Below are 25,684 nucleotides of genomic sequence, written 5' to 3' on the forward strand. Positions count from 1 at the left end.
GCTGCCACCCTGTTAATAGGGTGGATACTAACCACAGCTTGCTAACAGAAAAAGGTCACAAGATAACTTCAAGACGATGAAGGGATGGTTTGAATCTGATAAACCTGATTCCAGGAAATAGAAGCAGGAGTTGATCACCTGAGATGTGCTGATCTCTAAAAAACGTTTCCTCCCTGCTTCTTGGACTATTGATTTAAGCTTGCTGATACAATAAAAATAGTACCCCCAAAAACCCCCCTGCAGAGAAAAATCTAAATAAAAGGCATTGTCTCATGCTCTACTGTGCTCCAGCTGCAACATGCTGACAGCCGGCAGAGAGAGAACGTGCATATTGATGTATTGAGGTCTCTGTCTGTGTTTGTTATTTTCGCCGACCCTCCCTCTCCCTTCTCGGGTATCCACAACTCGACTGGAGCTGGTCTCCAGCACATAGCTTTAAGGATTGGGTTTATGGAGGGGTAAGGAGGAGCAGAGGAGAAGCAAACTTAAAAGGAAACTTATGACACTCTAACCAGCACTCTCCCAGGGTGTCTGACCCCAGACCTACCAAAACTGCATCTTGACAGTATCCCCAGGTGACTCATGTATTCTCCCAACAAGTAGTCCAGTTACCTTATTAGGTATATTCTTTAAAACAATTCTTCTCTTTTGAATCAGACTCTTAATTATTATTCAGTATAGCATAGTATATTGATACAATATAATATACCATATTATAGTAATCAATATGCCATTGACTTAGATTTAAGTTTTCCATTACAAAATATTTCACTGGATTTCTAGTACAAATCTGTGGATAACCGTTTTACCAGATTCAGATCCTCCTTAAACCTGACAAGGTGGCCTCCACCTCAGAAGCAGAGAGCAATCCATGAAATGCAAGATAGCAAACTTCGTGGATCAGGCTAAAGAGCCTGTAATGCTTTTCCCCCTTCATAAGTTCAAGATAGAAAAGCCCTCAGAGTTCATCTAGTTTAATCCCCACATTTTGAAAAAGATTGTTTTAACTTTCCCAAGGAACTTTCATTGAATAGTTACTAGTTCTCCAAAGTTCTTACTCTTAGCTGTCTCCTTAAGATAGATTTGAGGTACTTATTCGTTTTTATAAAAGTAAGGTATGGGCCGGCCCGGTGGTGCACTGCTATAGTGCGCCACTTGGGAAGCACGGAGGCGCTCCTGCCGAGGGTTCAGATCCCACATACAGACCGGTTCCCACTCACTGGCTGAGCGAGATGCGGGAGCAACACCGAGGGCTGCGATCCCGTTGCCGGTCCCGGTCTGGTACGGGGGTGACACTGAGGGTTGCGATCCGTTGCCGGACACGGAAAAAGACAAAAAAAAAAAAAAAAAGAAAGGTATGAGTAGACTACTAAAAGGTAACACTTAACAGTTAGGATTTTAAATATGAGGCATGTTTCATCTCCCTTTAAGCTGTAAGCTTTTTAAGAGAGTATATCTTATGAATACGAGGGTTCTTCAAAAAGTTCATGGAAAGATTTGTATTCTTTCAGTTCTATTTTTCCACGAACTTTTCGAAGTACCCCATATATATATCCCCCTCATTAACATATCTTTGGTTATGCATTTATTTGTTGAATAAAATGACCTGGCCACATGCCTCTCACTAAGTGACAGATAAAATCAATCTAGCAAGAATTGGAAACTGTTTTGATAAGATGAATCAAGGATTCTTGACTTCTCAGACAATAGAATATCTTCTGGTGTCAAAAATCTCTGCCACAGACTAGATCTGCTTGTTCCCTTTCTTCCTATGGCCTGTGTTGCCTTAAGATGTTTTCTTTAAGGGAGGTATATTTTATATAATAGCCAAAATAAAAATGTAAAGATCTTCACCTTTCCTTTCAGTACTCCTCAGGAATTTTTATAGTTCTGATGGGGAGGTGTCAGGGCTTTTAAGGAACTGCCACTTCAGTTACGTAAGTAGCTCCAGGCTCTGGACCCATCTGCTCACTATTAACTGTTTTATAATAAAACATTACAGTAGGGGCTGGCCAGTTAGCTCAGTTGGTTACAGCATGGTGCTGACAACACCCCATCCAGGGTTTAATCCCTGTACTAGTCAGCTGCCAAAACAAACATGGTAACAATTAGCTCACACATACTTTGATTAGAAATGGTAACTAAATCACATTGATCTTAAACAATCTAACATTTTAGAAGCCCTTGAGCTTTTTCCCTCAGATAGTTTCTAAGGTGCTTCTTAACTATTTCTAAATACTGCCCCAATATTAACACACTTAAAAAATATTATCTGTATTCAAGTATCTCCCATTAAAATTTCCTTAACTAAAAATACTAGATTTCTTTATTTTTGCCATTTGGTAACCCAACATTCACAAATGTATAGTTTGTAAGATTTTTTAATATACTTTGTGATCAGTAATATGGATTCCAAGAGGATTTATCAAGGAACAAGTGAAAGGGAACAAAAAAGGATCAGCTTTCATCCATTCCTTAGACAAACCTAACATGAATGTGTATCTTCAGAAAGCTGGGTATTACCATAGTCAATAGAAATTGGACACTAAAGCCAAAAATATGGCAGTTATAATTTGGATTGTATAGTCATGAATATGGTTTCTTGAGGACTATATGGTAACAAGAAATGTGGATTTCCAGTCTCAAACTCCAACCAGTTGTGTCAGAGGCTAGTAACATGTTTTAAGAGGTACTGATCTTCCAACTCAACATTTTTCATTAAAGAGCAAGCTCCCTACAGAAGGATACCAAACTTTCCTTACATTTTTCCTTCACTTTTAGTGAAAGAAAATAGAGTAGGCATAGTCTATTTAAACCTAGTTTAGTAAATATATTCATTTACCTAGGATCTGGCCACTCAACAGCTATAGTAGCTTCCAAGTGGCAGCTACCTGCCTGCGTTCTCTGAGAACACATTTTAAGTCCCTGGGCTCTTTCGTGAATGAAACACTTTGACCCAATCAGGATTTAATAGAAAATCATTACCCAGTTCAAATTTAGCTAGGCTCACCTCTAGGAGCTCAGTAATGGAGTTTCTATATAACCTCTCAAACATGTATGTAGAATGATATACATAAGGAGAAATGAAAGGTATAAAAATCTGGTTTTATATATATATATAATTTTTTTATATTTATATATATTTATATAATTTATATTTATATATATTATTTGTATATATAAATAAAAATATATATATAATATATAGCTTATATTGCTATAATCTACTCAGCAATGAAATAAGACCCCTGCACTAGCTCAATCATTGACCTTACTGACTTGATGTCATTCTGTCCAAACTCCTATCATAATTTCTACTAATTTTAATGTCTGCATAGATGATCCCTCCAATACCCCGACCTCTCAGTTCCTTGACCTACTCTCAATGCTCTACATAGACTAGGGGGTCAACAAACTAGTACCTTGCAGTACCAATAATGAAAATGCCCTTAATCTCAATTTCAAGCATTCTGCTATCTAAACATTATCACCCATCTTTCCATCTCCTTTCCTCTAGTACCCCAGCAATTTTTCAACCCTACAATTCACTGATCTAACTACCTGTCATTCTTTACCCACTCCATTCTTGCTTCCCTCTTCACCCAGCCTTTTGATTCCATTCTGCACCATTATAATCTCTCCCACATCTTTGACTCCACTGCCCCTTTCATTTGTTGTATTTATGTTAGAACCATAAGCCAAATAAAAAACTGTCTACTTCCTACTTGAATCTGTTCAGTGTTAAGTAGCTAGAGAAAAAATTCAGTCACTGAATTTTAACCTCGTCTTATTTTAACCTCATGTTGGCCATGGCGGATGCCCATCAATCCTACTGCTTTCTCATCTTTCCTCAAACTTTCAACACCTCCTCCCCCAGCCTGTTGATTTTATTGAGAAAACAGAAACAGTTGAAATAACTTCAACAAAATCTCTCCGCCCTACCAACTACCAATTATATGCTGCCTTTCCTCATTTCTATGAATGTTATTCAATGTCGCACTATGTGTGAAAGACCCCATCCTCCCTTGCCTATTCAAGAACCTCTCCTTTCTCTCAGATCATTAATATTGCCTCTCAAAATTTCCATCATTAACAAAAAGATATAATATCCTGCATCTTAAAACAAAATCTGGTGTCTCTCAGATTAATTTTCCTTCTCAAACATTTCCATCAACAACAAAAACACTGAATCATCTTCCTGTATCTTAAAACCCTTTATCATACATTCCCTTCTGAAAACCTCATAGGAAGAACTGTAATATCTATCTTCTATTCCCCTCCTTGCAATCTCTGTGGAACTCCAATCAAGCTTTTGCTTGCCAGTATCCCCGTGAGCCCACTCTGATCACAGCCATCAGTTATCTCCACATTGGTCAATGTTCAGCCGTCATTGACTTAATTATCAGCAACATCTGAGAGTTGATCGCTCCTTGAAACTGTATTCACTTGGTTTAGTGGACTACCCTTTTTTTAATTTTTATTTTTTAATTTATCAATATACAATGTAGTTGATTTTCGTGTCCCTTTACCAATTCCTCTTTCCCCCTCCCTCTCCCCCTCCTACCCATCAACATCGTATCTGTTCACTTGCCTTAACAAGTTCAAGGAGTTGTGACTGTTGCCTCTTCTTCCCCACCCTGCCCCCACCGTTTGTTTGTACATTTATTTTTAGCTCCCACAAATAAGTGAGAACATGATATTTCTCTTTCTGTGCCTGACTTATTTCACTTAATTTTTTCTAAGTCCATCCATTTTGCTGCATATGGTAATATTTCATTCTTTTTTATAGCAGAGTAATATTCCATTGTGTAGATATACCACATTTATCCACTAACGGTTGACATTTGGGCTGGTTCCAACTCTTGACTATTGTAAATAGTGCCACAGTAAACACTGGAGTACAGGTAGTAACCCAATTAAAAAATAGGCAAAGGAGCTGAATAGGTACTTTTCAAAGGAAGATATAGGAATGGCCAACAGACAAATGAAAAAGTGCTCAACATCACTCAGCATTAGGGAAATGCAAATCAAACCACACTGAGATACCATCTCACCCCAGTTAGGATGGCTAATATCCAAAAGACTGAGAATGATAAATGCTGACGAGGTTGCGGAGAAAAAGGAACTCTCATACACTGCTGGTGGGACTGCAAAATGGTGCAGCCTCTATGGAAAATGGTATAGAGTTTCCTCAAACAATTGCACATAGATCTACCATATGACCCAGCTGTTCCACTGCTGAGAACATACCCAGTAGACTCCCCACCCTACCTCAGTGGTGACTACCTCTTCTGCTGGCTCATCTCCTCAAGTCTAACCACAAATATGCACTAATGCTCAGTTCTTGTACCTCTTTTGTCTGTCCACACCTGATCCATGGTAATCCCATTTTGTCTCAAGATGGCACCTCCCCTGTTTAGCTGTCAAGCTGGATCTTTCTCCTGAACTTGGGTCTCGTGCCTACTTGATGCCCCTCAATTGGAAGTCTAAAAGACATTTAAAACTAAATGTATAAAACCAAAATTCCTCTGTACACACTCTTGACTGTATTCTTCCTGAAGTCTTTCCCAACTCAGTGGCTGTTCCACTGTTATCTACTCCAGCCAAAAACCTTGGAGACATCTTTGACAACTCATTTATCATACGCCACAGTTGAGTGATTAACGAGTCCTGTCTTTTCCACCTTCAAAATGTTACTTTTGCCACCTCCACCAGCTTCAGATCTCTATACCTCACCTGGATTATTTTGAGAACCTTCCACCTGAACTTCCTGTTTCCACCCCTGCCCCCTTGAAATCTATTCCCAACAAAGGAGTAAGAGAGATCATTTTAAATCAGATTGTCACTTTTCTGCCTCCCTGGCTTCCCATTTTATTTAGAATAGAAGTCAAACCCCTGCATCCCCATCCTCTTTCTTTATCGTATTCCCTTTTATCCCTCTCCAACCACAGTGATCTACTTGTTCCTTGAACCTGGCAGGAATATCCTACCTCTGGATGTTTGTATATAGTATTTTCTCTTCTTAGAACATTTTTCTCACAGATAACTGTCATTCCCTCACTTTTTTTAGCTTTTTGCACAAATCTTACGTTATCCCTAAGGCCTTCCCTGATCACTTTCTATAAAAATAGGATGTGTGCCTATACACATGCACTCACCTTCACTTTATTTTTCTCCATTAGAAAAACTCTATTAAAATGGAGATTTTTGCCTGATTTTGTATGCTTGTAACAGTGTGCAGCACATAGAAGTCATTAAGAAAAGATGTGCTGAATTACTTAATCCATGATATTTACCACTGTTTGACATACTATATACCTTTGTTACTTTTCCTATTGGAATGTAAACTTCAAGAACATAGACTAGTGCCTGGCATACAGGAAGTGTTCATTAAATATTCAGTGAATGTACAAATTCATAAATGATTAAGGATTTACCCTGGACTTTTAGTGTTTTCCTTTTTACTAAGAGTTTAATATTAGAAGATTACTGAAATCTTATTCAAATGTTATTTACCATTCCCCTTAGGCAGTTCTATCAGTAAATTTCCAAGGTAATTTTTTAAAAACATGTAAATCATTTACCTGTTTTCTCTTCATGCAAATAGCTTATTCCCCCACCAATCACAGTTTTTTTTTTTTGTCTTTTGTCTTTTTTCCGTGTCCGGCAACGGATCGCAACCCTCAGTGTTGCCCCCGTACCGGACCGGGGACCGGCAACGGGATCGCAAGCCTCGGTGCTGCTCCCGCGCCTCGCTCAACCAGTGAGCGGGAACCGGTCTATACGTGGGATCCGAACCCTCAGAAGTTCATACTGTAGCAGTGCACTGCACACTACAAACATGCTTAAGACAAGTTAGAGACATATAGAACTATCATTTACAAAGGATTTCCCTCTGGATGGGCAAAAGAACTTTGAAGTGGCTATGAAGAAAACCTGAAGTCTGCTAAAGGGGGTTAGTAATGAGGACAAAATACTGTTTTTAGGCAGATAGCACAGATAAGAATGTTTCATGAAATTCCTCAAATTTTGCTCAACTTTTAATCATTATTCTCATATGGCTTCATGATCATATAAGTCTTCAAAATCTTACAGATCTTATGTGATTTTACAGACCTTACAGGTACATTATTAAGAAGCAGGGAGTGAAGAATCACTTCCAAAATGTAAAAACAGCTCATTGCTAGTTGTCTCAGAAAAGTCTGTTTGCAAAAATTCACTTTCCTATCAAAACTGCATAATCACAGATTATTTAGGCCAGTCGTTCAAGTAAACTGCCTTTGCCAATAGTGAATTAAGACCATGATTAAAACAGACATTTCTAAAAAGAAAAACCCAACACATTCTATTATATTTTAACTTGTCCTGCAAAACTGTGCACTATGGGTATTTTCCAACCATCATTAAATACTTCAAATAATGAATGTGACCTACCCAAAGATTTGAAGGTTGTGTTCAGATTAAAATTTTAACTGCTAACTTTGCAATTCTATTATTTTCATTTTTTTTTTTTTTGATTTCTAAAAATAAAAAAGGTTAACACTATTTAACTTTTGGTTTTAATCTGCAAAGTAATTTTTAGTGTTTCAGCTTTCCAGTTGATGAGTTAAAATGAACAGGTCAGAAGACATAACCTACGAGATGGCAGTGAAAGATCAGAAAAGGTTTATGTACACACTGGATCATACAGAAATAATCACAACCTCTTTTAAATCCTTATTCTCATTGTAAACTTTGTTCACATCTCCATATTTGTAAGTCTGAATTAGTCTATAAAAATCACATTAAAAAGGTAAAATTATTTAAGTGCAATATTAACTGATTTGTATTTTATAAATTTTAATCCATAAAAATATAAATAAGAATGGTAAATTTTTAAGAAAAGAAATATACATTTAGTGCAAGTTATGAATTACATTTCTTCTTCAGTGTCAGCAGTGAAATATCTTGAGGAAAGAATGAATGACTGATCTAATTTCAAGAAAAAAATTCCAGTGTTTTAACATGCAATTAATATCAGATACAGCTAAACAGAATACTTCCTTCTCTTTGCTGTCAAAGCAGCAGCATTTTAATTATGCTGAACAGCACTTGTATATCATAGTAGTAGTTTTAGAAATAGAAAATTTGCATAAGACCCGGTCACATTATTCATAAAGTCTGAGAGAAAAAAAAAAGAAAACTCTTTATCCTTTAAAGTCAAGTTTCATTGTTTTGATTCTGAAACACACAGCACACAAGCTGAGAGATTTCATTCAAGCTTCATTCGAGATTTTACCTGTTTGGTCAGCCTTTGTTGTGGTGCATGTGCACTGTTCCAAGCATTAAGTGATGATACAAACTACATGGTTAATGGCACAAGGAACACTCCCTTCTTGTGATGAAACCTCAGTAAAATCACAGTACATCTCAATATGAGAAAGGACTGCTTCAAAAGGGTACACCAATTTAAAGAGGTTTTGTTACAGCTCAGGAGAGAGAGAGAAAGAAATAAAGGCTCTTCTGGAATGTAGAAAGGTAATGCTTAACTATACAATTCATGAATTAAACAGAACTGTTTTGATTAAAAACGGTCAACATCTTGCAGTTTTAAAGATGGCTCAATTCAAAGTAATTCCTCCAGAAACAGGGGCTGATGACATGTCTTTGCAATGTTGGAGTAACAGGCCAGGTGCCCAAGGACTCCGGTGTCATCTCCGTTGAGGCTCAAGCCTGCACTTTCATGGCACATCCTTAGCTGAACGCATCCAGTGCAGAACAACAGGAGTTGATTTGCTGCTCTCGGTTAGATGGGGAAATACCTCACTCCTTTCCTTCCCTCTCCCTTCCCTCCCCAAACAACTCCTCCAATCCACCAGCATTATTTGCAAACCATGTTGCAAAAGCCTGGTTTTTATATTTCCTTTTTTTTTTTTTTTAGGAGAAAAAAATGTAGATGACTCCCTCAGGTTAAAGAGTTGTGCTATTCAATAAATGAACTTCCTCTTCTGTTTCCTCTCTCTCTTCATCTACGGGATTCAGTTGAACATTATTGAAGCGGGGTCTTGGTTTGCCGTCTGGGCCATATGACGGAGGATATCTTTTTTTGTTATAATGCCAAGGAGGCGCCTGAAAGAGATAAACAAAAGATTGCTATTAAAATAAAAGGGAAAAGGCAAAAAGAAGCTATAGCTAAATCCTTTTTGTTGACAGAACTAGAGCAAAGCAAGCAGCCTGATTTTGTATTTTCAAAAAGTATTTTATTGGTAAAGATAATAAAATTATCCAGCAACCATTCTTTGATATATAAAGTATGGTCACTAATAGTATGACGTCCTTTCCACTGAGACTCTAAGGATTGCATGCCTCATTGAAGTACAGCTATTTTGATTAATGTATGCCAACAAAAAAGTAACAAAAGAATGGGAGAACATATGAATAGGAAATGATAGTGACCCCATTTGAGAAGGAAAATTCATTCCCATCACATCAAGAAAGCAGTAAAATGTCTGATGACCAAGTCCCTTCAATACTTGACTTTTTTGTTTAACCAAAATTACCCAATTTTTAAAAAGTAATTGAAGGAATGCCCACTTGTATGCAAAATCTTCATGAAAGCACATACAATTGAGATAAAATACATATAAAATGGTCAACACAGAACTTCAATCCCAAACTTCAGAACCCCCAGAATAAATCTATAAAACAACCCAAGTTTCTAGTACACTTATCAATGTTTTCCTTTTTTGATTTTGGCCCAAACAATTAAGATAGAGTGCTTTTATGAAAGTCTTAGTTGTTAATGCTTACATTAAAAGATAGGTGAAAAATCAAGAAGCAGTCCTAAAAGATTATTACAGGTGAAGCAGAAAGCAGAATGAATGAGTAGCTACTATACTATTCTGGTTAGTAGTTTTTTAAAAAAAGGATGCATGAAACACTTGTGAAATATTAGCATACAACAGGAATACATAATCACTTGTGTACTTAAGCAAACTGGGACAGGTTTTATATAGGTATGACAACTGCAGGGCAAAATAATTTCAGGCATTAATTGCTAAAGCCAGACAATTTTTATGTTATATGGTATGATAATTCAAAATTTATCTGTAGTCATGAAACCACTAGGACATAAAGCCAGTTAAAACAAATACATTTTACCCCAAAAGCTGCTTATAGCATTCTAGAGACATCATACAAAAGGGGCACACACATAATCTAGGTACAATTCACTAATGAAATGGCAGGATACATCTTCTGATTTTGAAGGTATGCACGGTATAACAGAAAAAGAATTAATGCTATGATCACAAATATATATACAAATGCTCTAGTTAGTGTGCCCGTTAAATAATCCATTTAACAGTCAACAATTGTAACTGCTAAGCTCAGTTAAAATCACTTAGGAGCTTAGGTTTACCACAAAACTACCACAAGATTAGGAAACATAAAAAGAAAAAGGGTTTGGGGTGATGGGGTTAGACATTTCTAACCAGTCAGGAGTCTTCCAAGACTGGTGTAACCACTATGGTAGGCAGATTTGTCATGTTCAGTTTAAGAATGTCCAATAATATTTACTCATTCAACACCAAACTGTTTACAGTTCTTAAAATTGTAACTAATGATTTTGATGAGAGATGTTAGCTTTTGCTTACTTTCTATGAATGAAATTTTACACATATCTAAATTTATCTTATAGACATACTTTATCCGATACAAATGTTAACTGTCAGCATAGTAGGATTTTTTTTGTTCAGCAGATATCTGGAAAGAGAACTGAACAGTTCACAAGTTTCATGCTTCCTGACTTCTAAGGTGTCTCTAATGAGGAGATCTGATATATCTAATCACCAAGGGTTCGACGTGCTGCTTTAGTTGCTCGAGATGCTCTAATATGTTCTTCTTTGTGATGATCCCCAAGACAATCCTGAAACAGATTATTATGCTAATAACTGTGTGAGAAATTAAATTAAAAGAGGTTCCAATCATGATAAGGAATGAGAGAAAAAAATAAAAACATGAACCAAAAGAATGCTTCTCATGAACTTAAAAAATATATAAACAAAAATAACTTAAAATTCCAGGTTCCTTTTAGATAAATTCTACTGATTTTCAAAAGTGACACAATACTATTTTTAAATATTTGTGGGTTATTTTCCTTTTTAAATTAAAAATCGAAATTATAAGATTTCAGATGGAAGATGGCTACAAAATAAAGTACAAACAAAACAATATTGATATAGCTATAAACCTCTGAAATTTAGAATTTAATTTTCAGTATTCTTTCCTTGGAGGAAATATTTTTCTAATTTCTAAGGTTTCACAAAGCAGCAGCTATCATTCAGATATACTCAGCAGTGAAAAGGTAGGAAAAAGCTTGGCCTAACTGCCTGTGAAAAGACTTAAGAAATCCCTTGGATTTTACTATTATTTGGAATTAAAATTAAAGGCAATGTGCTATAAATAAATAATGCCGACTGACAGAAACACTCTCATTTTCAAGAACTATGGATGTCACTTTTTAAAATAAGCTAATAAAACATATTTATGATTAGGAGTCAAAAGGACTTTTACTTTAAGCATTTTTTTTTCTAAATAATGATTATTTCTCAGTTAACATGTCATTATTATCACATCAAAGTTATGGACATAAATTCTCATAATGAAGATACTTGATTGGTTTTATAATGCAAATTTATGAATTCAACTGCAATCTGTAGCAATATAAACAGTGAAAGTAGAACACTTCAAGAAAAATTTTAATCTTAAATTCTGGAAGCCCCATCCAAAATGGCCTTCAGAGTAATTGGGCATTTCCTTGGTGATTTGGTTAAGTCAATTTTTCTGTTAAAGTGCCTTTGAACATTCTGACTTCCTGAAGAACATCACCACGGGACTTTAAAATAGTCTGGTCCTGTGCATGTGTCCCTTATAAAATAGTTACTTAGAATGATGGCTGTGGACAGGTGTTGGGGAGCAGGGAGGGTAGATAATTGGAAAGGCAGAAATACGTTATCAGCTCATATATTCTCATTATTTTTAAAACATAATGACCCTTAAGAATAAATTGAAAAGTTCTCAGAGCATGGGAACAAATTCCCCTTCCAAAAAAGGTCAGAAACTGCACTATATGAAATGAGCATTCAATCACTCAACAGATGTTCTTCTCTAAATGTTTGAAGTTAAAAAAAAAAAAAAAAGCCATCAATGCACTTGATTTTATGGTTGTAGTCAGGAAATGTGAAAATCTTGGCAATTAATTAAATGCAATAACACCAGTTTAATTCTTAGTCATGTTTTTCTATCCAATTATATAGAATGATTAATTTCAACTAATATAATCCATATTAGTAAACTCTGCCAAATCACAAGGTACATGATGAAGAAAGTTACAAATTTATACAGACCAACTGGCAAACTTAGAGATTCACAAAGTAATCTCTATATTTACAAAGCAATAGCCCTAAAAAGGGAGAAATACACATATTTTCTCTCTTTAGTTAATGGAGAAGAATGATTTGAGAATAATGAGACCAGGTTCAGTGTTACTCTATTAATTTTAGGGAGTAGAAGGAAAATCAATGCAAAATGTGGTTCATATAAAGAATAATTTACTGTTTCTTTTTGGGCTAACAAGTAATGATGTAAGAGCTAATAGGGCATAACCGAGCATTTCCCAATGTATGTTCCAAGGAAACACCAGTCCAATGACTTGTTCTATCCTCTCCCCCCACCAAAAAAAATGGTTGCATTTTCAAACAAGTTTGGAAAACTATGTTTCCTATTACTCACTATCTGGGAATCATAGAATCTCAACATTTTCAGAGTTCTGAGAAGTTCCACTATAATGAAATCTCAATAGTATTTAGTCCAATACTTTCCAGACTTATACAGTCACAAATCTTTTTTTAGTAACTTCTATTAACATCCTGCTAGTTCCACCAAGACAAAGATTTTGAGAAATTCTGCTAAATTACAATATAGAATGTGAAAAATCAGTAACTGATATCTTTATAATTTACGGACACATTTCTCCCTCATCTCTTTATTCTCTAAAAATTAAAAATAAAACAAATAAATTTTTTAATAGATTTGTAGTGTCTCTTCCCCCAAATAACTATTTTCCATCTCTACAGATCCAATATAAAACATGGATAGCTATCCAGAACTTCATAATCTCCACTAAAAACCAGAAGACATGATTTCTTTTCTGGGTTTAATCATTTAAGTTTAAGTGAAAATAAAATACCCTACTTCTGTATATACTTCAAAGAAAATAAAGTCCTAAGAGCCACCTCCCCAAGTGATCTATCTCTTTTCTTTCCATGTATATCAATTTATTTTCCTTGAAGGATAGAAATAAGGAAAACATCATCAAGACAGTTAAACATATCCCCTCAGGAAAAAAAGCTCCCTCACCATATAAACAGGCATCGGATAAAATTTTAATTAGGTATCCACCACCCCCACCACCCACCTTGTTATTTTACACTTTCTTTTAAACATTTTCCTTTCTAATAGCTATACTGTCAAAAACTTGGGAATTAAACAGCAAAGTGAAATGTGAAAATTAATCCACATAGCCACTTTGTGATCATGGTTAGCAAAACTTAGAGAATAACATTTATATTTGTTAGTACATAAAAGGACAAACCATGCCAAGCACAAAGAACAACTTAAGCAAATAGTTTATAACAACTTAGCTTAGGTTCCAATTGAGCTATGTAATAATTTAAAAGGCCCAACGACCAGCAAAGCTTTATGAAAAGTTAGCTTGTTTAACTAGTACTAATTAAGTTTTTAAACAATGAAGTTTGGCACCATCATTTTTTAAAATTAAACAATATTTAACAAAAGAAAATAGTAACAGTAATATTTATTGCATACATTTCTTCTCCAATCAGTATCTGTGATTTTAATAACTCCAAACTCCCTGCCTTTAATTAAGAGCTTTATCCCTTCAATGATTTATTTCATATTCCTGGAGTTATTTTAATTGGTTAGCAAAGTGAAAAACACTAACCATGGATCTAATTCTCTAGTTTAATATTTCTGTTCCTAATCCAATATGGTCTATTATATGAGCCAAGAAACTGTTTTAGTAGTTCAAGAAATCACAAAGAGGGTATAATCTATCAGTCAATTACAATGTAAAATAGTAGCAAGAGATTGGGTTTTCAAGTTGGAAAGAAAGTTTGATTCCCTGATCCATGACTTGCTCACTGTGTGATTTGCAGCAAATTATTAACCTCTTTGAACTTCAATTACTACTTATGTAAAGTGAGGATACTACCGTCTACTTTGAACAGGTTCCTGCAAAGTTAAATGAGAAAACATGAAGGTGTTCAATAAACAAATTTCCTTCCTTTCGGTTCTTTTTTTTCCCTTTCTCTAAACAGGGGTCATGTGTTCTGCCATCCATGTGTTTTGTATAAAATGTCAAAAGAAAAAAAAAAATCCCACAGCGATTCTCTAAGTGTTTAGTTACTTCAACCAGCTTCACGCTGTTCAGGGTTAGCCATCCAGTTTATGCATAATCCAAGAATACTCTTTTTTTTCCTTTCTAACCTTTCTGTTATCTGCCTTCAGATAAAACAATGTTGTAAGAATTTCAATAAGAAACAGTAATATAACGGAAATAAAGGGGCCTAAAGAAAGAATGGGAGGGGAAACTAATCCCAGGCCCAGGAAAAGAGGAGAGGAGAGCAGTGGTGATGAAGAGGGAGTATGCTGCTGAGGTATCCCGTGCATTAAGTCTCCACAGCCCCATTGACATCTGTCACTTTCCTATATTCCTATAATGGAGAAACACTGGCAGTTTATATGTAAAAGGCAGAAAAATAAATTATCAATACATACATTTTAAGTACTGGAGTGTTGATCTGTCACTAGCAGTTTAGGTAAAAGATTTATAGATGGAGAGGGCAGACAAGAGAAAACAAAGCATTTTTTAAAGGAGATTTTTAGCTAATTTATAAATTTCATTTCATTACAGTCCTGAGTTGCATAACGACGGGGATACGTTCTGAGAAATGTGTCTTTAGGCGATCCTGTTGTGTGAACATCATAGTGTGTACTTACACAAACCTAGGTGGTATAGCCTCCTACACACCTAGGCTGTGTGGTACAACCATTATAATCTTATGGGACCACCATCATACTGCAGTCTGTCATTGACCAAAACATCATTATGCAGTACATGACTGTATATATTCTTTCCTTCATTACATAATAAATCCAATATTGGCTGAAGAGTAAATACCAAAATACCTACAAGGTTTTATATTAGAAATTTATATTTAAAAATGAAATATTTACAACAAGAAAATAGGTTTTTGCAGTGCTCCACACAGATTAGGTCCACTATTTCTCTAAGAAAGGAAATACTCTAAAGCTCAACATACCGTTCATATTGGAGATGTTTCAGCACCTCTTTTCCAATTTTGAAGTATTCTTGACAAATGACACTTTACATTTTGGCAAAGAGCAGGCAGTTGACTTCTTTCTTATTCTTTAGTAAGGGGAAAATTTGATCAACTGATCCTGTATTTATAACCATACTAAATAACACACTTACCCACTTGGGGGCTGACACACTCTCCCCTAATAAATAACTATATACAAACTCCACTAAAAAGGATATAGAATCTGGTAAGTAAACTCATTTCTTGGTACCAAACTTACCCATTGTGAGTTACAAGGCATTGCCTCAGACCCAACTTTCGGAAAATATCCACCACAATCTCCATTGGGGTGTGGTCTGTCACCGTAAAAGGGCTCATATCAAGAATGCTTCGAAGCTTCAGTGGCCGGGGACTTTCTGCTGGAAGAGATGGGGTGTGCTGTGCAAAACACACCCGAGAACTGCCAACGATACCTTCTTGTTTTTTTCTGGCACTTTCTGAAAAGAGACAGAGAAAACAAACATTTTTTAATTGATGGGTTTTGTTTCTTTATGGGCAACCTGTTTATTCAAAGATAAGAAATAAATGTATCCTGTGACTTTTGGTCCCTTCACTTTTTCCTGTCTTCTCCTTAACCAGGAAAATAATTCATTGAAAAGCCATTTAACAATTTCTTATATTTGATTGAATTAGAATCCATCAATAACAAATCATCTTCAAGTAAATAAAATTTTGGTATAATTATATCATGGTACAATATTCTTTACTGGAATGAAGCTATTTTCTAACTTTGGGGGACAAGAAAGCATGTTTGGAATATGGGATTTTAAAACCTCTACAAATTACGAGAGCAGCTTATTATCAGAATCCATCAATGAATGAAGCCTGCCTATGCTAAATGTTACTTATTCTGCATTGGACGTGGAACTAAAGAGAGTTTCAGCCTTGCTTTGACTATGTTGTGTACTCTACCCCTGTGAATTAGCTGGTTCTTTCTCTTTTCTTATGTTAAATTACAATTTCTAGAGGAGTCATGAGCATTACAGATGGGTTGAAACTGGAATGGCACACAAAATGAACACAGACTGATTTTGAGGGTTGTTTTATTAGTAAAGGCTCTGTTAATTTCTCCTTCTTTCCAGTGTGCTCTGCTTAAGTGCTTCTGTCCTGCTGCCTACTTCCAGTGTCACCTCTGAAAGTGCTAGACAAGAAGTAGCAAAGATGGAGAGAAGTGCAGAGACCACTAGGAGAGGAAAATCTATGAAATGGAGAGAATATGAAAATAAGACAGTCATTCAGCTTTATGTTTCTATTTTGATTTGGTATTATTCAAAACTGTGTGGTTACAAGTATGGTATTTGTTATAATAAAAATATTTTGAACATAAATTTTGCTACAAACATATTTTAGCCAAAACAATAAGCACTAAGTTGAGAAGCAGATATTACTGCTCATAAACAAATACTGCAATGCTTTTTACTCCTTCTGACCAGTAAAACCTTATTTAACTGTGTTGTAACACATTCAAGTAGAAAGGTACTGAGTGAAGTCTTAATGGCTAGTACTTACTAGACCACCTTAAAAGCATGAGCATGGCATGAAAAAGAAGGAAGTCCATTAGCAACTGATATAAATGATTTTTGAAAAATGCTCATTAAGTTGCTTTTAGCCTGTACCAATAATCTGGCTAATGACCTGTGTCTGACAACTGAATGGTGAAGTATAAGTACTATCAGCATGTATCATTAATGGTTATACAAAATAAAAAGATGTCAAGTGTAACATCGGTAGTACAAAATGTAGAAGAGGGAGAATAAAAGTGTAGAATTTTTGTATGTTAGAAATATATAGTCAAATTCAGAATACTCTAATACTGTAATGGGTATGTGTAAATCAATTTCAACTCTAGTATAAAAGTTCAAAGACAGAAGTATTAAAAATAATTATAGCTACACTAATTTGTTGATACACAAAATAAAGAGATGTGAAGTAAATAGTATGTATGACATACTGAGTTAAAATTAATCCCAATTGTCAATCTTAAACACCGATAAAATAACAAATACTAAACCATCAGCAAAAATATACTGATTGTTTAAATAAACATTTAATGATAAAACAATTTTAGAAAATTTTAGAAAAAAATATTAACTTATTAATTGGAATGTTCCTCTGATACACAGGCACCAGAAGTAATCATCCGGTCTCTCTGACTTTAATTTGTCATTTTATGAATATCAATTTTATTCTCTCATTTTATTTAAAAATTGCCAAGAGAGATTATAAATGTTCTTACCACAAAAAAATTAAGTATGAGGTGATGGATTAAATGAGTTATCACTTTTTTTTGGCAGCTGTCCGGTATGGGGATCTGAACCTTTTACCTTGTGTTATCAGCACTGTGCTCTAACCAAGTGAGCTACCTGGCCAGCCCCTGTGTATCACTTTTATATGAATACAGTAATTATTTTAACAAGCATCATTTACTGAACATTTACTACGTGCCAGGATATCTGCTATTTTAAATCTTTAAAATTATCTTTGATGCCATTCAATCAAACACCTTTGAAGCAGAAAACATTACAGTATTTTCTGATATGATTCGGAGAGAAAGGGTAATTTATCTAATTTAGCATATTTCAAAGATTTTATTTTGTGAGATATCATGGGGAATTTTTTTGTCTTTCAATAAAGTATTATAATTTTATACATATATAAAAATTTATATATTATATGTAATTTTATAACATATACATAAAACCAAACATACAGGTCTATTTATTCCAGTCAAAAAATTAAAACTTTACAAAAACACACATGGGTAAATATTTAAAGTGTGTTCAAAAAGTCATCATGTGACTAACGTTTCTGATGACATGGCTTGATATCTCACATATCTAAAGTACAGGCTGAGTACCTTTTATCTAAAATGCTTGGAACCATAACTGCTTTAGATTCCAAAATTTTTCAGATTTTGTAATATTTGCATATATATAATGAGATATCTTGGGGATGGGTCCCAAATCTAAACATGAAATTCATTTATGCTTTATATATTCCTTATATACATAGCCTGAAGGTAATTTTATACAATATTTTTAATAATTTTGTGCATGAAACAAAGTTTGCATACATCGAACCAACAGAAAGCAAAGGCACTATCTCTTGTTGGTGCTCAAAAAATTTTAGGTTTTGGAGCATTCCTGATATCTGATTTTCAGATTAGGGATGTTAAACCTAGACCCCTATTCTCTTAAACCAACATTATGTCCTATCCCAATATTCTATCTCTCAAGACAGTGACAAAACTTTTAAAAGTATATCCACAGAATCAGTGGTAATATGAATAATTCTTAATTTTGGCACTTTCTGCTTTATCTTTTAAAAATCTGGCCTTTTTTCCTTCAAATTTCTATGTATATTCCAAAAGTCTGACCTTCTTTTCCTTTTCTTTGTCTGGCTACCAGTAAACCTAGAGAGTGGGAATCTAAACAATGAAATTATTTTCTGACTAGGTTTGGTCATAGTAACAGCTTCAAAGCTAAAACACTTGAATACAGCCAAGTCTGACAACATACTTTGCCACCTCTGGCAACTACTCTTCTATTACCTAAGCAAAACTTGAAAAGATGGGATTGCTAACCTTTGAAAATTCTTCCAAAAATTTTCCTAAACCAAACAGGATGTTCTCTATATAATCTTTTACTTTCTTTTTCTCTCTCTTTTTCTTTGCTTTAATAGGTCTTGCAAATTAAGAGCTTTTGAGAAATACTCTCCATCTACTTTGTCTAATCTCCCTTCTTCAAATGGCACAAGAATTATTTCACAATCCTTTTGCAATGGCCACAGAGGTAAACCGGAGGGGAGATGACCTGCTCACAAGCATGACCTTTGGGGACAGGCCAAATACTTGACACTTCCAGCTCTGGGTCCTGTACTAAAAATTGGAGGGTAATAAAGAAATGGCTTGCTGTATCTATTTTCTATCACCTTTGGGGCTGGGGGGAAGAGGAGTCAGATTGTGTTGAAAAGAATTAAAAGTCTTACTGGCATCTTCATCAATATCATAGGATTCTAAAGTAAGGGGAAAAAATAAATTTTAAAGGAACACAAGTGCTTCCTCTGCAGAAAAAGTTTATCACTAAGAAATAATATAGTATGGCCAATATCTTTACTATATTTTCAGGAATGCCAGCATAAATAAAACAGGACTGACATACTTTTTCAACCTGGCATTTGACCAAAATCAAAAGATAATGATTTCTTCACTTTAAAATACATATTATAAGGCCGGCCCGTGGCTCACTCGGTAGAGTGCGGTGCTGATAACACCAAGGCCACGGGTTTGGATCCTATATAGGGATGGCCGGTTTGCTCACTGGCTGAGTGTGGTGTTGACAACACCAAGCCGAGGGTTGAGATCCCCTTACCGGTCATCTTTTAAAAAAATAAATAAATAAATAAAAAATAAAAAATAAATAAATAAAATACATATTATAGATTAATATTGTAATCCTAAATCCAAAGACTGAAAAAGCAAAACCATGTTAATCTAATATGAAAGGGAACAATGAAGAGGGGATTTTTCAATAACTTGTATTCAAATAAGCCAATTCTATTAAATACAAGAATGTATTTTCCTGAATGTATTTAGCTAAGGCTTTATATTATAGGCTATGAAGCATAACCAATATCAACTTAAGGAAAAAAATTTTTTTCTTTTTTAAAGATGACCGGCAAGGGGATCTTAACCCCTGGCTTGGTGTTGTCAGCACCACACTTGGCCAGTGAGCAAACCAGCCGTCCCTATATAGGATCCGAACCTGTGGCCTTGGTGTTATCAGCACCGCACTCTCCCGAGTGAGCCACGGGCCAGCCCTCAATTTAAGGAAACTTTTTAAAAAAGAATCTGACTTCAATCTTTGATAACAAGGCCAAATCTAAAGATAAAACTATATTAAGCAGAAAAACAATCTGTTGAGGCATAAATTCCTTTCCTAGAAAACATAAGACTAAGTGACATAAGATAATACCCCTTCCCCCCCACAAACCCAACCAATTAAATTTACTGCTTTCCTTTCTTCCAGAAATCTATTATGTGTGTGTGTATATATATATATATATACACAGGGATATAGATATTTATATATATATATACACATGGATATAGATATTTATATATATATACATATATATTTTTAAAGAGTACCTATTGCAATTGTCAGGTCTCTTCTGAGGGCAAATCCCACTAATCTCTGAGATTCTTTGGACATTATGACAGGAAAGCCATTGTAGCTGGTTTCACTAATCATGTTTTCTATATCATCCACTGTCATATTGTCCTGTGTCAGGACAGCTAAGGGAGGATCATTCCTTCGAGGTCTCATAACATCAGCAGCGAGGGTGGTATGAGTGAATTCTTCTTTTGCATCCAAGAAAGGGTATCCATTTAATCGGATGTGCGCTTCATAAATGCCCTCCCTACCAAATGCATCTCCAACCCATTTACTGGTCATCACTGCAGCCATAAGGGGAACGATATATTCCAAGCCTCCAGTAAGCTCAAAAACAATAACCACCAGGGAGACCGTCATCCTTGTCACACCACCTGAAAAAAATAAGCACCATTGGTCAGGAAGAACAGCATCCTCATCATGTTACCAGAATTTCTGCACTAGGCAGTTGAACACAAAATTGTGTGTAGAACTCAGTCAGTGAAAAGCACGGTCAAAAATACCACTCCTCTCTTAGGACAATAATCACTACTTTTAATAAGATACAGAGAAACACCAATCTTCTTTGTTTAGAACACAGAAGCCTATTAAAATAATATTTTAAAACCTGTTTACCTCAAAGTAAAAGAAAAAAAAAGTCACAGCTGACCAACTAAAACAATTTTGCTATCTTGGTTTACTGCTATAGCAAAGATAATTTCACCCTGATAAAAACTTATTAAGGAATTTGGTGAAGCACATCATGGCATCTTGTTTGCTTCCAATTTACAAATTAAACTCATATATGGGTAGAATATTAATTTGATAAATTTCTCTCCTCTAAATCCTTTCAAAATATGTAAAATATTTTGATGCCATGTGATTTACATTAACAATGTAAATAAAATTCCCCATAGAAAGCTCATCTATTTATTTATCCAAATCATCATTCTCAACTATCAACTCCATGGTGACATCTCCCTAACCACAGCTTTCTACTTACTGTTGCCTTTGCCCCCATGTCACAAATTATTCATACCATATCTAACTGTTGTGTTTGTCTCACTTTTCAACTGTAAAAAGACTTCGGATGACCAACTGTCACAGAAAACACCACATACTTAAACCAAACTCTTCTTATTTCCCCAGAGAGATCCTCACTCCAATTTCCCTGTCTCCAACACCAGGTACCACATTCTTCCTAACAACCTAAGTAGTCATTCTTGGTTCATCCCTTTACTTTATCCAAACATCTAGGCATCTAGATTTTGTTCCTTAATTTTAATGCCATTTTATCTTACCTCCTTGACTTTAGGCCCCATTACCTTCAATCCACTTTATAAGCCATGTTCTCAGGTTAATCTTTCCTAATTACTATTTTCATCATGTTACTCCTTTGCTTAAAAACCTACCATGGCTCACTGGTTCATACTGTATTAAGCTTGAACTCTTCCTTTTTGTTTTTTAACCTAAGAATAGAAGGGAGAAAGAATCTACTATATATTACATATCTACTCTATGCCGGGCATGTCTTGATCAGTTTACAAAGGCTTTTCTTTTTTTAACTAAGCACTTATTTTACTACCAGACACTATGCAAACAGCTTTACATGCATTTTATTTCACATAATCCTGAAAACAATTTTAGGAGGTAAACAGCTGTTTTTCCATTTTATAGATTAGAAAAATTATAAATCAAAGTACTAAAGGAACTTTCCCAAAGTCATCAAGCTAAAAATGGCAAAGCCATCTAATTCATGTAAATTCATCCTGACATGTCAGGTTCCTTGTCTTTTCATAATCTGTTCTTTCTCACCAATCCAACTTCATTTCCCAAAAGTACCCAAATGTATTCTCCACTGAAAGATAGTCAGTTTCTTCAAAGCCCCATAAGTATAAAATTTATTCCCATCTCAATACCTTTGTGTTCACATTATAATCTTCAATAAAGTCCTCTCTTCTTTCAGTTCTACTAATCTTTTAAAATAAAGTATGTTCTACCCTTCCTGAACTACTTCAGCTCTTTCTTCCTCTAAATTCCTACAAGATTTAGACTCTATATATACACTGTATACAATCATTATCTATTGCTCACTATTGTTTCCTCAGTGTTGGTCTTTTCTCCCCAACATGTCTGTAGTTAAGGTTGGGCCCACGTTTTATACTTTTTGTAACACTCACTGTACCCAGCACAGTGCTGAAAAGAAAGCAGATGCTTAATAAATACTTGCTACTTTGGTGAAAATGATTCTATCCTTCACTTTCATTTGATATTATACTTTTGAAGATCGATAATTACATAATTTTGATTAACGGGACAAAAATAAAGTCAAAATGTCAACTATTATTAAATACTATAACCAAAGTTTAGCTGACATTTTAGATATAAAAAGAAATAACTATCTTTCATGCCCATAAGGACAATAGATTCATATATTTAATGCAGATATTTTGCATTTCTTTTCATTATAATAAGGAGTTGCCTTTTCTCATTTTGTGATAGTTCAAATATGCTAACTACTATTAAATTTTAGTATTAAGAAATGCTCTGAGACAGGTAAAATGAAAACTAGTACAGTATAATACCATAATGGTACTACTATTTCATTTCTGTTAAAATATTCCCTCCCTCTGTTCTATACTCTCCCTCTCCCACCAACCCAACCACCAATTAAGTATGAGTATGCTCCCACTTGCTCCTTTCTCCCTCAGACTTGCAAACTTCTACACACAAATAGACATAGTTATATTACCTAAGCATGCAGCAGCACCAACCATGGCATAAAGGCCAGGTGTAATGCAGTCAGCTCCGACCTCACACCACTCCTTAAAGATAAACCAGTCATGGTGATAGTAAGCAAGCTGTTCCACTGCAATCCCCACAATCCTTCCTGCGATTGCTCCAATGGCCATGCTGGGGATAAATAAACCTGACGGAACCTATAACAAAAACAGAACTCTTAACAAAACAGAGATCCTCTGTTTACATGCTTGAAACCTACATTCTACAGATTAGTTTCTAACAATTGATTCTTTTCACATTTATTTATATGGCAAAATCCTATTAAAAATTAAACTATACCAAAATCTTGTTATAACAGTACCTTAACAATTCCATGAATTCGGTTACAAAGTAACAAACCACATTCTCTAGGCCAAAGAGAAAATAACTCAAGGGGCATTTATCCTTTAGTTCAGGGGTTCCCTAATGCTAGTCCCTAATAAACTTTCATTAGTCCATTGTGAAATGAAAAAAAAAAAAAAACACAACAATAAAATATAAAGTATTTTTCATAAAAGTAAATCAATTCAGTTTAAAGCACTGTACTTTCCTCTAAGATTATGCACTCCACATATTACAAATGATAGAAATTTTAGATGCTATTCCTCTTAAGTGGTACAATGTAAAGTGCTCAGTCTTATCAGAGTCCCCCAATATTTTGAGTGATTTGTGTGTGTGTGTATACATATATATATATATGAATCAAAAGGAAAAATTATTTAGTTATTAAATTTCATGAGGATAACAGGAACAGCAAACACCTTAATCAAGACCATTTGAAGTCTAGTGAAAGACTAATAACTCTACACTGTTCTGAATATGAAACAAGTCAATCAGAAAATGATTGCATGTTGGACTGTACCAGGATCAAAGGGACACACAGTGTGAAAGTATCAAAGTTTGTTTTACACTCTCCTGCCAGTTATGATCCTTCAACCAGAGCTTAGTGTAAGGTGGGACTTCATAAAGGACTACCAATTGCCTGAAGTTCAACTGATGGTAAGAAAGCTGGGACTTACAGAAAATCAACTTGCTATAGAAAAAGGAGCTTTAACAGTTCCTTTAACATGATTTGCCAAGAAAAAAATGTTAAAACTGCTAGGCTTCTCTATTATTTAACTCTTAACACGCAGTGAATTAAACATAGAGGACAACAGAAGATATCTTCAAAACTAACACTACTCCATGGGGCCGGCCCGGTGGCGCACTGCTATAGTGCGCCGCTTGGGAAGCGCGGTGGCGCTCCCGCCGAGGGTTCGGATCCCACATACAGACCGGTTCCCGCTCACTGGCTGAGCGAGGCGCAGGAGCAACGCCAAGGGTTGCGATCCCGTTGCCGGTCCTGGTCCGGTATGGGGGCGACACTGAGGGTTGCAATCCGTTGCTGGACACGGAAAAAGACAAAAAAAAAAAAAACTAACACTACTCCAATTTGGTTGAAATAAAACTTATTCCACATAATTTACATCTGTGAAAACACATGATCCACTAATAAATATTAACTAGTAATAATTTAAAGAACAAGGATAAGCTGATATCTGCTTGCCCATGTATATCACCAATAGTCATACAAGAAAGTTTTATTTACTGACATCAATAATCAACAAACTTTCTCACTTTTATAAGTCCAAGAGACACAACGTCCCAGGGCATAAGGTCTAGCTGCCTTAAATCCTCGATAGGAAATGGTATGGTAATCATAGGCCTAGTAATTTAACTCTGAGTCTACAGTGTCCTCTCTCAAGCTAACACACTATAGTAGTATGGCAGACAGAATAATGGCTCCCCAAAGATGTCCATATCATAATTCCTAGAACCTGTACATATGTTATGTTACATGGCAGGAGAAATTAAGGTTGCAGATAGAATTAAGGTTACTAATAAACTGACCATAAAATAGATTATCCTGGATTATCTGGGTGGGCTGAAAGTAATCACTTGTAGGGCTTTTTAAATGTGGAAGAGGAGGGCTGGCCTGTGGCTCACTTGGGTGAGTGTGGTGCTGATAACACCAAGGCCACGGGTTCGGATCCCTATATAGGGATGGCCAGTTAGCTCACTTGGGAGAGGCCTGGTGCTGACAACACCAAGTCAAGGGTTAAGATCCCCTTACCAGTCATCTTTTCAGAATAAAAATAAAAATAAAAATAAAAATAAAAATAAATGTGGAAGAGGGATTTAGAAAAGTTAGTGTCAAAGTGATGAGACAAGAGAAAGACTTGATCAGCCATTGCTGGCTTTAAATCTGGAAGGAGGCCATAAGCCAAGGAATACAAGCAGCCTCTAAAAGATGTAAAAGGCAAAAAA

General features: G+C 35.3%; 1 protein-coding gene across 3 annotated transcripts in view; it reads right to left on the bottom strand.

The window, feature by feature from the left end:
- Positions 1-7,541: 7,541 nt before the first annotated feature.
- Positions 7,542-25,684, bottom strand: part of CLCN3 (chloride channel, voltage-sensitive 3) — an 88,479-nt gene continuing 70,336 nt past the window's right edge. Inside the window, exons 9-13 of one of the 3 annotated variants that reach the window (XM_008583750.1) lie at positions 23,349-23,535; positions 20,593-20,991; positions 15,664-15,880; positions 10,831-10,906; positions 7,542-9,108 (exon numbers count right to left, since the gene is read on the bottom strand). In XM_008583750.1, coding sequence (XP_008581972.1) covers positions 8,950-9,108; positions 10,831-10,906; positions 15,664-15,880; positions 20,593-20,991; positions 23,349-23,535 — 1,038 coding nt within the window. In that variant the 3' untranslated portion in view covers positions 7,542-8,949. Of the gene's footprint in view, positions 9,109-10,490; positions 10,907-15,663; positions 15,881-20,592; positions 20,992-23,348; positions 23,536-25,684 lie in introns of those variants that run through there. The other 2 variants (XM_008583748.1, XM_008583749.1) reach the window with 2 other exon arrangements.

Source organism: Galeopterus variegatus, unplaced genomic scaffold, assembly GCF_000696425.1.
Source record: "Galeopterus variegatus unplaced genomic scaffold, G_variegatus-3.0.2 Scaffold3022, whole genome shotgun sequence".
Taxonomy (NCBI): Eukaryota; Metazoa; Chordata; class Mammalia; order Dermoptera; family Cynocephalidae; genus Galeopterus; species Galeopterus variegatus.